At 40.5% G+C, this 15795-nt stretch overlaps 1 protein-coding gene across 1 annotated transcript in view; it reads right to left on the bottom strand.

Moving 5' to 3' along the window:
- Positions 1-15795, bottom strand: part of LOC116978399 — a 30082-nt gene that overhangs the window by 10140 nt on the left and 4147 nt on the right. Inside the window, 3 exon segments of the mRNA XM_033029519.1 lie at positions 346-2754; positions 7627-10026; positions 13648-13752. Of these exon segments, the coding sequence (XP_032885410.1) occupies positions 346-2754; positions 7627-10026; positions 13648-13752 (4914 nt within the window).

Raw genomic sequence — 15795 nt, 5'->3', positions numbered from 1 at the left:
AAGTTAATTCTTGAAGTACCCTGACTGGATCTATGCTCCACTTCCCCTTTGGAATCAACCCAGAACCCCAAGCTTTCGCAAGAAATTCATGGCCTTTTGGTCCACTTCCACTCAACATGAACGCATGGTAATTTCAGGCACTCGGCTTTCAATTACGAGTGATTTTATTTTTTGACATGTAAAGATTCAGCCCATCTATTACATAGAACAAAACAACAAATCTCACAGAGTATCAACGTTCCACTAAAAGCCATCTCACATAACGATCCACATTTATGGATATCTATAATAAAGAAAAGTTCGCCAATAGGTCTTTTTATGATGTGACCATACCGTTGTAAATTAGCATTGGGCTTGAGACGTGGGAATGCTGTAGGGCTTCATAAAGAGAAAATCGCTCTTGGCCGTCTCTGGAGACAGACAACCCGAATAAGGGTTCGCCTCAGGCACGCGGACCACCCGACCAGTCGTAGGATAGCGCAACGTTTCATCCATGACAGGGGTTCTGTGAAATGTATCGTGCGATTCTCCACGGTTGTAACAAAAGCGTCTTGAATTATATTCTTGGGGGATACTCATGTTCTGTTTACATTTAATGCCAATGAGTAGAATGATGATTACTAGAAAGAGAGCGGTAGTACAACCGAAAATAATTATTAAATACATATTTAAGTCAGTGAACTGATCTGATCTTCTTAATAAGTTGTCACTTCCAAACACATTTTCAGTGATGTTCTCCAAAACTGTAATGTAAATTGTAGCCGTGCTTGATAGGCTTGGCTGCCCGTTATCTTTAACCAAGATAACGAGCGTTTGAGCAATGGTGTCGGACTGCAACATATTGCGCGCAATTCTGATTTCACCGGAGTTTCGCCCAACATTGAACAAATTGGGAGCAGTCGATGTCACCATCTGATAAAAGAGCCGAGCGTTCTGACCAGAATCTGCATCGGTTGCCATTATCTTGGTGACCAGGTACCCTTGGCCAGCTGACTGGGGCACGATCACCGCTACTGCTGATCCACTCTGTTCAGAAGCAATTACGGGCGCGTTGTCATTTTGATCCAGAATGATCATATTCACCGTGGCGCTGCTGCTTAATGGAGGCACCCCGGCGTCACGGGCTTGTACACGGATCTGGAAGTTTTTTAGTTTTTCATAGTCAAAAGAGCGCAGCCCGTAAATGGTGCCGTTAATTGAGTTAATGCTGAGGTAAGTGGACACAGGCAAGTCCAGTATAATATCGTCCTGCAAGGAGTATGAAACATAAGAATTCTGGTCCAGATCTGGATCCGTTGCAGATATTGCGAAAATAGAAGCACCCGCAGCGTTATTCTCCATCACGTATAAGTTGTAGGATAGTTCAGCAAAACGCGGGGCGTTGTCGTTTACATCAGATATTGTAATCTGGGAGGTTTTATTTCTTGATAGGGAAGGCGACCCAAAATCCTGAGCAATAAAATGTACTTTATACTCAGCGACAGCTTCACGATCCAACGGTTCACTTGTTATCAACTCATAATGATTTTTCGATGACGTTCGAAGTCTAAAGGGAAGATTTGTCGCGATGTTACATTGAAATTGGCCGTTTTCTCCAGAGTCGCGATCAATAACATTGATCAAAGTTACTAAAGTTCCCGGTGGAGCATTTTCTGGGACATTGCTCACAACAGGTGTCACTTTTATCTCGGGTGCATTGTCGTTTTCATCAATTATATCGATCAAGACTTGAGAGTGCCCGCTGATTGCAGGTGATCCGTGGTCCACAGCTTGCACATTCAGAGAATAACTGTTTGATTCTTCAAAATCTATTCCTCCATGAACCCTAATCTCCCCTGTATAAGGATCCAAACGAAACGATTTGAGATCTCTTGCTGAAGCAACGTTGCTGAAAGAATATGTTAATTCAGCATTCAAACCTTCGTCCAAATCACTTGCTCTGATTTTCAGTACCACGGTACCTTGGGGTGCGTTTTCTCTTAAGCTGACCTTGTTAATTTCATGCTGAAATACTGGTGGGTTATCGTTCACGTCCCCTACAGTAATGAGAATCTGAGTTGTGCCAGATCTCTCAGGTGTCCCGCCATCAATCGCCGTCAGTACTAGATGCAAGTCTGCCTGCAGCTCCCTGTCCAATGGTTTATCTAACTGTAACTCGGCATTTACCACACCGGGCGCAATTCTCTGCGATTTTAGAATAAAGTATTCGTTGGAACTGATCGTGTAAGAAACGACAGTATTTAGTCCAATATCTGGATCATTAGCGCTCTTGAGGGGAAAGCGCGCACCAGGTGCAATCGCTTCGGACATCTGCAAGGCAATGCTGCTATCCTGGAATGTAGGGGAATTGTCATTTACGTCAAGAACCTCCACTTCCCCACGATACACCACCATAGGGGCTTCCAGTATTAGTTGAAAAGGTATAGTGCACAAAGGTTTTTGGTCACAAAGAAGCTCCCTGTCGATTCTTTCACGAACAGACAAAATCCCGTTCTCCAAATTAACCTTCAGATAATGTCCGCCATCATCGGAGGTTAGTCGCAATTTACGAGCCGACAATTGCAATATATTCAATCTCAAATCTTCAGCGATTTTCCCAACAAAAGCACCTATCTTCATTTCCTCTGGAATAGAATAGCGAATTTGTCCGAAATTAAGAGCAGTGGTACATCCCAAAATAAAGAAAGCAAACCTACTGAACGTAATGGCGCTGCCGAGCGCCAGATTCGCCATTATTCCGCGATGAATTATTTTCTAAACCCGGACGTCTGCTCAAATAAACCGAAGAACGGATCTCACCACCGGATTACTTCAACAGTGTGTATACTGTCTAAATACATAAAACCGCGACGATTATCCTGCTCACACCAGGAGTCCACAAGCTGAACCCATACTGCTCGCTTCTCGCGTCGATTCTGCTCTTTCTTGCTCGAATGTGGGAGGGTCAATGGATCCATCTCTGCGTTTCAGATTCTGATTGGTAAACAGCGACACAGCCAGTCCCTTTTAATAACTGCATCTACATTTCTTAAAGCTGGACTGTGCTCGGGAAGATTTCAGAGTGTACAATCAGAAATTGTAGTCCCTGATAAATTAGCTTTTCTATCTATTTTGCAAGTTAAGCCCTCAAAACTAATGATACCAACTTTAGAGGATAATGTAGCTAAAATAATACCATTTGGTGCCGATGCGCCTTCGGCGTAATATGGGATTAAGAATATTTCATCCAATGCAAGCAACCTGACATACAAACGGCTTGGGCATATAGCATTTTGTTTTTATTAATAATTTTCAATGAAACGTATACTACTGCTGCATCACAACCAAAATAAATCAAGTGAATGATGACCACTTTCAGAACTCCAGCAGCTGTCAACAGGTCGAAATGGATATTAGGTAATGTGCCAAATGAACGTACGATATTACAATATATTAAGTATCTTCACATTGGATGCAATCGATATAAATTAAACTTGGTAATTAAACATTTCCATCTAGAAAACTAAACTGAATTATATTGCTATCGTGACCCTCACAAATCCCTTGAAAGTACTGTAATCAAGGATGATTTAAGTAGGTACTTGTACACTGACTCGATGAATAGCGTAAAATTTGCCATTCCCTTATGTGTTGACTTTTTTCATACGCAGTGGAAGGACCAATGGATTCATCGCTCTATTTGATATTCTCATGGGTACACTGTGGCATTACTGCTCTTTTCCATAACTACGACTGTGGATAAAGCTAGACTACTCCTGTTAAGTATTTAATCGTGTACAAATACAAAACCTAGTCTTTCTTAAGTTAACAATTCATTTTCCTTTGCAACGCCTGCCCTCGAAAGTTAGACCGTTCTAACAAATGTTTAACAGTTTATAACTACAAACCATTGTCATAACACAACTATTGATACACGCAATTGGCGTGTCAGATATTTCGGGCCATTTATATAAATTTCTTCCAGAACACTCATATCAAACATCACGCGAAAACGTATAAAATAATAACGCCGAATTTCAAAATCCGGGGCTTGACAGTGCAGAAATACTTCTGTGCTATGCCTTGCAGTTATGAACTTTGTGCACTCTGACGGCTGACACTGATTGGGCACATCCTCGAATATTTCTTCCTGGATGAACATTTTCTTTGACACAACTCACATTATGTGGTTGACTGTGCAGTGCCGAGTTCGCCTATGTGTCCAGTGCAATGTAACTTATTTTGTTGCACAAATGTCTTCTCAAAGTGCAGCAATCAATAACTCAGGTAAAATTAATTGCTGTCAAAACTATGAAGCGGGCGAGCGTGTAACACTATTGGATGATGGAGGAGAAGGCGGGGTTCTCTTCGTAATTCAATCATGCGAACGTTTAAGCTCCCCAAAATTATTCAATAGCGGCTCTAGTTCACATTCATTAATTTTCACAGAATAATTCTGATTCAGTTCGTTTATTTCGCTTGTGGACCACGTGCGTAAAAATGACCGAATGCTGCAAAACTGTGAGAACAGCAGTCCAATGGAAATACAATGGCACAAGCTAAGAAGATGAATTTATATGCACGAATATGCTCGCGATCTACTTAAAAAGGTCTACTTAAAAAGATTCAGAAGTGTGTACTATGGTGATTCAGTAATGCGAGCTAAAACCTAAGAAGTATCATATTTATATTTCAGACTGCATTCAATCGATGTACGAATCCACGGATTACACATTTCCAGTTAAAAAAAAGACATTAAATCTGATTCCGAGTGTGTAATCCTGCTGCGTAATTGGTTTAGCCAGGTCATATTGCGTCCCCGTAATGCATTACTTCCATTGCTGGCGTTAGCTGTCTGTGCAATTTCCAATTTCCTTCAATTTCCAATTTCCGCATTTCAGTGTTACAATAATGACGCCGAATACAAGGCTCCAAACTACAGCTTCAAATGTCTTCCGCGCACATAAAGGCAGCAAAGTACCAAAAACAAATTGAATAACAACTCCAACAAATTTGACACTAATGAATCTGCCGGTCGCATGCCATAACTGTGTGCAATAAAACTAACCGTTTATTTATACTTGTGACCGGGAAATTGCAGTTCTCAGAGACTTCAACCTTTCCAATTTTGTGTCATGCAACAAGATTTTTAAGTAGTCCATTAAAGAGTACTCTGGGACCTCGCTCATGCACACCATAAAAAAAACTGTTCTTATTTAGAGCCAATTCAAATGTTGTGTATGGAAGTATATGACCTGTAATGCACAGTTAATTTGCAAATTGACGCAAAATTAAGATTTGAGTTGGAAGTTCAGCAAGTAATAGTACGCATCGCATCAACATAAACAAATATCAGTTCGATTTCTAGTTACAGCGGGTTTTATTATCGATACACAACAATTCACGCCACCTATCGCAGAAAACAAAAACAAACGCAGCGAAAGAACACATTTACCTAATTATATATTTGATAATGTTCCGCATGGTAAACCGCTCTCGAAGGTTAGATCGCATGGGGTCCAATGAGAGCTAGCTGACTCGAGAGAAAATTGATTTCATGGAGGGGAGGGGAAGGTGATTGTGGAATGTTGTTTCTCAGACCGGGGGCCACAGGGATCGGTGTTCATCAGTGATTTTGCTGGGCTCATTGGTTTTGTGATTTATATCGACGATTTGGATGAGATTGCACAAGACATATTTACTACATATGAAGATTGGCTAATGCAATGTAATGCAGAGAAGTGTAAGGTTTGCATTTGTAAAGTCAAACTATGGCAGGATCTACACGGTGACTGATACGGTCCTGGTCCTGATGTAAAGCTAATGGATCTAGGAATACACGTATATGATTCTTTGAAAGTGCCAGTACACGCAAATAAAGTTTTAGGTCGCTTTCCCTTCATTACCCAGTGTATTGAATAGATTAGTTGTGACGTTATGATACAGTTGTACAATACATCTATGTGGCTACCTTTGCAGCATTGTGTTCAGTTTTGGTCCCCGTGCCATGGGAAGGATGTCAATAATCTGGAGAGAATGTAAAGAACAATTATGTAGCAATGTTACAAAATGTTGAGATTAAAAAAATCAAGTCTGTAATTTATCCCATCAGATAAAGCATAAACAGAAGTTTAATTTGACACCTAATTCACTTTCGTATCTCAAGTATTTAAAAAGTTATGGCCATTTTCATACTCGGAGATAAGCATCTTCTTCCCTGTTGATTTTCTATGGACATAACAAAAAAGCTGTGATCGTGGACAGTCAAAAGCCCATAACCTTCTTAAAAATTAAGAGAACTGAATGAAATTTTCAGTTATCGTAGATTGAACCATTCTGAAACAAATATAAAACAATCTTACTTGGATGACCTGAAATTAAAGCATATAATTAGTTAGTTACCCAAGTGTAGCTAATTTCAAACTTCAATTACTAGATCTAAACATCTATCCATTTCTTAATAAATGATTAACATTTTTAAATAGCCTAAGTGTCCAATTAATATTCATAAATAATTCACAATAAAACATGATTTTTAAATCTCATTTACATTAATTTATAGGCCAAATGGAAGGAATTTAGTGTTCAATTGCTGTAAATTAAATTCCATTTTAAATCAGCTTTCTAGTGGGATCCTGTGAACGCGCTGGTTTAGAACGTTCACATTGCGCTAGATTTGTGCCCTCAAATGCCCAGAAAAATACTGCGGGATATAATGGGCCCAAAATGAGCTTCTCTCAATATTAAACTTTGTATAAAGGGATCTTAAGAAGCCCTTTTTAATGTAAAAATAAGCAGCATACCTTCTATTATTTGCTCTATGCGACCCTGACAGCTGCCGGTGGTCGCGGGTTTAGAGATTGATTTTTAAACTACTATAACTATTATACGAGGCCTTTAAAACTAATAATAGCTTTTGCGACGGGGTCTTCCAGCGATTTTTCGTTAATAATTAACTAGGCTGAACATCTTCGATTGGAACAGCCTAGAGAAAATCACGTTTTAAACCCGCCCCCTCTAAACGGCGCCAAAATCGCGCACACCCGCAGCGACAGATTTTCAGCGACGCTTCAGGTAGGCTTTGCAACATACCTAAATTATGAGAATGCAGCTAGCGGTGAAGGCTTAAGTTATAGGGAAAGGTTTGGGAAGCTAGGAATGTATTCCTTGGAGTTAGGAGGTGAAATGTTGATCTCGCAGAGATGCATAAAATTATGAGGGGGATATATAGCGTGAATGCACAGATAACTTTACCCAGATAACAACAATGAAAAAAGTTAAACCGAAGCCTCGGTTTGATGGGAGGGAAAAGGTTTTTAAGGAACTTGAGAGGTATGTTTTTTTCATTCAGAAGGTGTTAGATATATGGAAGTGGTATTTGAGGCATATACCTAAACAGCATTTAAAACACACTTAGATGGGTACATGGATAGGAAAGGTTTAGGGCGATATCACCCAAACACGAGCAAATTGAATTATTTTAGATGCGGCGTTTGGGTGGCATGGATAAGTTTGCCCAAAGAGCTTGCTTCCGTGCTCTATGACTCTGTGACACCGGTCGATGAGATCCACATTAATGCATTTCGAAAACAAAGGAAGTTGGGCAAAAAGCCAATCGCGATGTAACAGGATCTTTGCACTTTATCAATGAGACTGAGCTATCGGAGCGCTGCATGGCTTTAAAAAGAGAAAATCGCTCTTCGCTGATTCAGGAGACAAACAAACTGAGTAATGGTTGGCTTCCGGTACGCGGACCATCCGGCCAGTCCCAGGATATCGTAACGTTTCTTCCATTTCAGATCTTCGAGTAACGGTGTCGCGAGAACCCCCGCCATTGTAACAAAAACGTCTTGAATTATATTCCCGGGTGATACCCATGCTCTGCTTGCATTTAATGCCAATGAGCATAATGATAATCATTAGAAAGAGAGCGGAAGTGCAACCGAACATGATGATCAAATACATATTTAAGTCGGAGAAATTAACTGAGCTTCTCAATAACTGATCATTTTCAGAAACGTTTTCAGTGATGTTCTCCAAAACAGTAATGTGCATTGTTGTTGTGCTGGAGAGAGTTGGCTGCCCATTGTCCTTAACCAAGATTAACAGCGTTTGTGTAATAGCATCCGACTGAGAAATACTGCGCGCTGTTCTAATTTCACCGGAATTTTCCCCAACCTTGAACAAAGTGGGATCGGTAGATTTCACTATCTGATAAAAGAGCCGTGCATTCTGACCAGAATCTGCATCCGTTGCCATTATCTTGGTGACCAAGTACCCTTCACCCGCTGAGTGGGGCACGATCTCCGTTGCTGCTGATCCACTCTTTTCTGAAGGTAAAACAATTACCGGCGCGTTGTCATTTTGATCCAGGATGATCACATTCACCGTGGCGCTGCTGCTTAGCGGAGGCGCCCCGGCGTCGCGGGCTTGTACATGGATCTGGAAGCTCTTGAGTTTCTCATAATCAAAGGAACGCAGCGCGTAAATTGTGCCGTTAATTGAGTTAATGCTGAGGTAACTGGACACTGGTAAGTTCTGGATAAGGTCCTCCTGAAAGGTGTACGTAACATAAGAATTCTGGTTCAAATCTGGATCTGTTGCAGTTACTGCGAAAGTAGAGGTACCCGGAACGTTATTCTCCATAACATATGCGTTGTAGGATAAGTCACTAAACCGTGGGGCGTTGTCGTTTACATCAGATATTCCAATCTGGATGGTTTTATTTCTTGACAGTGAAGGCGACCCAAAGTCCCGAGCTACAATATTTATGTTATACTCAGAGACAGCTTCACGGTCCAGCGGCTCACTGGTAATCAGCTCGTAATGATTTTTCGATGACATTCGAAGACTAAAAGGTGTATTTTTCGGAATATCACATAGAAACTGTCCGTTTTCACCAGAGTCGCGATCAATGACGTTAATCAATGTTATCATCGTTCCCGGTGGAACATCTTCCGGAATTTTATTCTTAAATGATTTGACTTTTATCTCTGGTGCATTGTCGTTTACATCCATTACATCGAGTAAGACCTTAGAGTGCCCAATAACTGCGGGTGATCCGTGATCCTCAGCTTGAATATTCAGAGAATAGCTGTTTGCTTGTTCATAATCTAACTCTCCTTCAACACGAATCTCCCCGGTGTAAGGGTTCAAACTGAACAATTGGAGAAATCTCGGTGGAACTAGGCTGCTGAAAGAATAGGTTAGCTCAGCATTTAATCCTTCGTCCAGGTCACTTGCTTTGACTTTCACCACCAAGGTACCTTGGGGTGCGTCTTCTCTCAATCTAGCTTTATACATTTCATGATAGAATACAGGTGGATTGTCGTTCACGTCCACCACAGTGATGAGAATTTGAGTTGTGCCGGATCGCTGAGGGTTTCCGCCGTCGTTCGCAGTGAGAACAAGCTGAAAGGCTGACTGCAGCTCTCTGTCCAATGGTTTCTCTAACTGTAGCTCTGCATTTACAACACCATACTCAGTTTTCTGCGCGTTTAGGCTAAAGTATTCATTGGAACTGATTGTGTAAGCAGCCACTGTATTTATACCAATATCGGGATCCTGGGCGTTTTCGAGGCGGATGCGTAAACCAGGCGTCATCGCCTCGGATATTTGTAGGACAAAGCTGGTGTTCCGAAACGTGGGGGAATTGTCATTCACGTCAACAATTTCCACAACCCCGCGATACACCACCACAGGGTTTTCCAGTATGATTTCAAAAGGTATATTACACACGGTTGCTTCTCCACAAATATGCTCCCTGTCGATTCTTTCACGAACAGACAAAATCCCATTCTCCACGTTAACGTTCAGATATTGTTCGCCATCATCGGAGGTTAGACGCAATTCACGAGCCGACAATTGCGGGAAATTCAGTCTCAAATCTTCGGCGATATTCCCAATAAACGACCCTATTTTCATTTCCTCCGGAATGGAGTACCGAATCTGCCCAAGAATCAATCCCGTTACGTACCCCAGAATCATGAAGGCAACCCGACTGAGCGCAATGGCGTTGTCGAACGCCGGATTCGCCATTTTCCGCGTTCAATTATTTTCCAAACCCGGGCGTCAGCTTCAATAAACTGCTCAGTACGACTTACCAGCAAACAATTCAACAATGTATGCACTTACTAAAAGCTTAAATGCGCAACGTTTATCCTTCTCATCTTGGATTCACGAGCTAAACGCGTACTGCTTGTTTTTCTCCTCGATTATGGTTTTTCTCTGTGGGATGTGGGAGGGTCAATGGATCCATCTCTGCGTTTCACGTTCTGATTGGTAAACAGCGACACAGCCAGTCCTTTTCAATAACTGCATGTAAATTTCTTAAAGCTAGACTGCTCTCGTGAACATTCAATAGTGTGCAACCTAAATTCCTATTCGTAGCTAAATTAGCGATTCAATCTACTTTCAAAGTTTTGTGTTCTAACCTTATGATACCAACTTGAGAGGATGACATAACACAAATATTGTCATCGAGGAGTCTCCAACGTAATATGGGATAAAGATATTTCATCCACTGCAAGCAATCATTCAGACTAAAGGCTTGGGCCTATATCATTTTGATTTAATTAATAATTTCCAATGAAGGTTATGCCCCTGCTGAAACACAATCAATAAAATCATTTTGCGGATGGTCAGAATTTGAACAAATGTAGTTATTAAGCAATTGATAGCAACCTACTTGATATAAGGAATCCTATGAATATAACAACTCCCAACATTTTATGTATCCTCACGTTGGATGCAAGAAATATACATTAAACTTGGTAATCAAAAGTTATATCAAAGAAACTTGGAAGGTGTTGCGATGCTACCGTGAGGCCCACGAGGCTATTCACGGCATTATAATTATAGAATGTTCGACTTATATGACTATCATAAAAACGCGTAAAATTAGCCGTTGCCTTGGATGTTGATCTTTTTACTATGTAACGTGTCTTTTCACCAACAACGTCGACAATACTTAAAGCAACAGTGCCCTCGTGAAATAGTTAATAGGGTACACATACAAAACCTGATCTTTCTTAAATTAACAATTCGTTTTAATTTGCAACAGCCGGCCTCGAAAGCGACACCGTTCTCGCAAATGTTTAACAGTGTATAACTGTAAAAGATATTCATGACACTATTCAATTTTTATCGCAACATCCGTCTTTGAAACTCATGGTTGTCAGTTCAGCGTCAACATCTACGTAAAATGAGGATCCTCGCCACAAATATATATGATGTACAATTGGACCAAAACACTTCATCAATTGAGGAGAATCAGGCGCACGATACTTTTGGAAGCGCAACAGAATCCGCTGGTCATGTAGTGGGAAAGTGCGTTGCATGCAGCAGAACTGAAAACATACATGTCATTGGCAACTCAGACGTTTCAGGCTATTAAAAACAATTTATTCAAGAATATTTATACCATATATGATTTTAAAAGTGTCATATCATAGGCGGTCTTGAATATTCCGGCCTTTTCGACGTAGCAATACAGAAATCCTCCTATGCTATGCCTTGCAGTCAGGTACTGTTGTGTCCTCTGGCGGTTTATACCGATTTAGTCTCTTCCACTGGTCGATCTTACTCGATTACTATTTCATTGGACACGCCTCGCATTATGTGCTTGACATGCACAGTGCCGGATTCCCGTGGCCTAGAACATTGTAGCTTATTTTGTCTCACAAATGTCTTATTGAATTACAGTAATCAATAAGGACGGTAATCAATAACGAGGGTAATGCCGACCCGAAGATGAAGCGGGCGACGGTGCAACACGATACAGTATAAGATTACGGCGGAGAAGACTGCTTTCTGTTCCCAATTTGAATCCTCGAATTACCTTGCTGTCGAAACATATTAAATAGGGTCTGTAGTTCACAATAATTGTCACCGGGAATGCCATTTCAATCTCTGCCACCAAGTATACCACCGACTCTGTCCCCGGTGGCGAAGAACAGTAATGGTTTATATTGCACATGTGCAGGGCTTGCTTGCAAGCCCACCTTAAAGTACCCAGGCAACCTTTGACTTTCCTCCAGCTTTTTATCATTTACTATGCATGCCTTATTTAGTCAATCGTTTTGTATTTACATTTAGTTCTTTAAGAGGGAGGATGTAAATCAGTGTCACTCATGTTATGAGTCTACTGTGGCTCCGCCCACAGGTTTAATAAAAAGCTTTTTTCCCATTTCTCTCAGTCTTGAGCTGTATTAAAATGAAGTAACCTATGCTGAATTGCTAATAAAAGTGTGGATCCTAATCACTGTGTGTGAGTTATGTCAATCCAACACCCAAAATCCCGAACATTTATTTAATACTAAGCGAAAGCTTCACGGTCCAGTGGTCATTGATAATCAACTCATAATGATTTTTCGATAATGTTCGACGACTAAAGGGTGTATTTTTCGGAATATACGTTGAAACTGTCCGTTTTCTGCAGAATCGCGATCAATACCATTGAATAAAGTTAGCAAAGTTCCCCTTGGAGCATTTTCGGGAACTGCTGTCATAACCGGTCAATTTGATGCATGTTCCTTTTCATCAATGACATTGATCAACACTGTACATCGTCCTGCCATTGTTGGTGATCCGTGGTCCACAGCCTGAACGTTCAGAGAATACTGTTTGCTTTTTCGTAATCTATCCGTGCATCAACACGGATCTCCCCGGTGTTGCCGTCCAAACGGAACAATTTGTGAACTCTTGGTGGAACGAAGCTGCTGAAAAAAAATGTTTACTCGGCATTCAAGCCTTCGTCCAAGTCACTCGCTTTGACTTTCTGCACCAAGGTACCTTGGGTGGTTTTCTCAGAAGTTGCTCTTATAAATGTTCTCAGAGAATACATGTAGATTGTCGTTTACATCCACTACAGTAATGAGAATTTGATTTGTGCCGGATCTCGCAGGAGTTCCGCCCTCATTCGCCGTCAGGACAAGCTGAATGGCTGATTGCCGCTCTCTGTCCAATGGTTTCTCTAATTGTAGCTCGACATTAACAGCACCATGCTAAGTGTTCTGCACTGCCACGTGGAGCTGATTGTGTAAGCTGCGACAGTAATTATTCCAATATCGCGGTCATCCGCGCTCTCGAGAGGAAAGCGTACACCAGATGAAATCGCTTCGGCCATTTGTAAGACAAAGCTGGAACCCCGGAACATGGAGGAATTGTCATTTACGTCAAGAATTTCCACTACCACGCGACACACCACCAAAGGGTTTTCCAAAATGAGTTCAAAAGGTATATTACATACAGTTGCTTCTCCACAAAGATGCTCCCTGTCGATTTTTTCACGAACAGTCAAAACCCCATTCTCCACCTTAATCTTCAGATACTGTCCGCCATCATTAGAGGTTAGACGAAATTTGCGAGCTGACAATCGCGGTACATTCAGGCTCAAATGTTCCGCGATATTCCCAACAAATGATCATATGTTCATTTCCACGGGAATAGAATACCGAATACGCTCGAGAATCAATCCCGTTATACACCCGAGAATTGTGAAAGCAACCCCACTGAACGCAATGGCGTTGTCTATCGCTGGATTCGCCATTTTCCGGATTTAATTATTTTCTGTTCCAATAAACCGCTGATTAAGACTTACCAACAAATAGTTGCAACAATGAATCCACTTTTAAAAAAACTTAAGGGTACGACGTTTATCCTACTCACCTTGAGTCCACAAGCCAAACGTGTACTGGTTGCGTTTCTCGTCGATTCTGGTCTTTCTTTCGGAAATGTGGGAGGGTCAATGGATCCATCTCTTCGTTTCAGGTTCTGATTGGTAAACAGCGACATAGTCAGTCATTTTCAATAGCTGCATCTAGATTTCTTAAAGCGGGACTGCCCTGCTGAACATTGAACAGTGTGCAACAATCAATCGTAGTATTTTCTAAATTACCATTTCAGTCTATTTTCTGAGTTATGTGTTCGAACCTAATGATATCAACTTGAGAGAATGTCATGGTAAATATTTACCCTCGAAGAATCTTCAACGTAATATTGGATAACGATATAGCATCCTGCAAGCAAACATTCAGACTAAAGACATAGGCATATATCATTTTGATTTTATTAATAATTCCCAATGAAGGTTATACTCCTGTTGAAACACAACAAACAAATTCATGTTGATGATGGTCATATTCAGAATGCCAGCAACAGAATTCTAAGTAGATATTCGACAATAATAGCAACGGAATGAATATAAATACAATTCTGAATGTATAAACTCCCAACATTTATGTCTCCTCAAATTAGATGCAAGTATAAATAAAAATTTGTAATTAAAATGTTTCATTAAAAAAACTTGAAATGTAAATACTTTGCTGTTGTGACGTTCACGAGGCTCTTCAAAGCATAATAATTATAGAATGTTTTAGGCGTCTTCTTGTTATCTGGCTATATAATCTAAACGCGTAAAATTCGTGGTTTCATTAGCTGTTGATCTTTTTACTACGACGTTATATTTGCGATTCTCACTGGTACACAGTGACTTAACTGGCATTTTCAACAACAACTTCGACAATAATAAAGGTTATACTGCCCTCGTGAAATACTTAATCGTGTGCAAATACACAACCTTTGTCTTTCTTAAATTAACAATTCATTTTCACTTGCACCAGCTAACCTCGAAAACAAGACCCTTGTCGCAAATGTTCAACTGTGTAATACTGCAAAAAAATAGTCATGACACAATTATTCAATTTCCATCGCAACATTAGACATTGGAATTCATTATTGCCAGTATAGCGTCAAGATCTACTCATAATTACGAATTTCACAAGTGTGTATATATGATGTACGATGGGACCAAAATAATTCATAATTTGAAGCGAATCAGGCGCACGAACACTTTGGAACGATAGCAACATCCGATAACCGTGCTATCAAAATCCATTTCCTCCAGAATATTTAAATCCGGTATGATGCAAAATAGCGTAAAATAATATCAATTGTCTTGAATTTTCAGGCCTTGGCGGTGCACCAAGACAGACATCGTCCTATAATATTGTACACGCCGACAGTTGATGCTGATTAGTCACTTCCTCTGATCTATCTTATTGGATGAAATATACCTTTAACACACCTCACATTATGTGCTTGAATGTACAGTGCCGGGTTCTCGTGGTGCGTCCAGATCATTGGAGCTTCTTTTGTCCCACAAATGTCTTCTTAAATTGCAGCATTGAATAAAAGATTGTTATTCACTGCCGTCAAGACGATGAAGCGGCCGATCGTGCAGCAGTATAGGGTACAGGAAGATGGCGCAGAAGTCTGGTTCCGCGTCGCGAAAGTACTTTCCTGCCGAAAATTATTAAATATAAGCTGCCGTTCACTTTCATTCATTTTCCTAGCAAAATTCCAATGCAGTTATTTTATTCCGCTTGTGGATTACATGCGTAAAACCGAGGAAATACTGTAAAACTGTCAGAACAGCAGTCCAATCTAAATACAATGACATAAGCAAAGTAACCGAATTAATGTGTACGAAATTTGTAACGAATAGAAGATCTACTTTAAAAGTTACGGAAGTGTCTACTTTGGTGATGCACTAATGCGAGATGAAACCTAAGATGCATCCCGTTGATACTTGAGACACCATTCACACAATGTAGGATGTACTGCTTCGAGTGACCTCTTTCGAGTTCTGATATTATATGTAACATGTAATAACAAGCATTCGTAATATCAAGGAACAGAATGACCGGTAACCTAATAACTATTTATATCGTTACACTTCAGTTGAAAACGATACCATTTATGCTGCCGCTTTCCTGGTTTATCTCACCAATTTCGGACGAACTGCGAAACAACATT

This window comes from Amblyraja radiata, chromosome 11, assembly GCF_010909765.2.
Source record: "Amblyraja radiata isolate CabotCenter1 chromosome 11, sAmbRad1.1.pri, whole genome shotgun sequence".
NCBI lineage: Eukaryota > Metazoa > Chordata > Chondrichthyes > Rajiformes > Rajidae > Amblyraja > Amblyraja radiata.
This window is presented reverse-complemented; position numbering and strand designations above follow the sequence as displayed.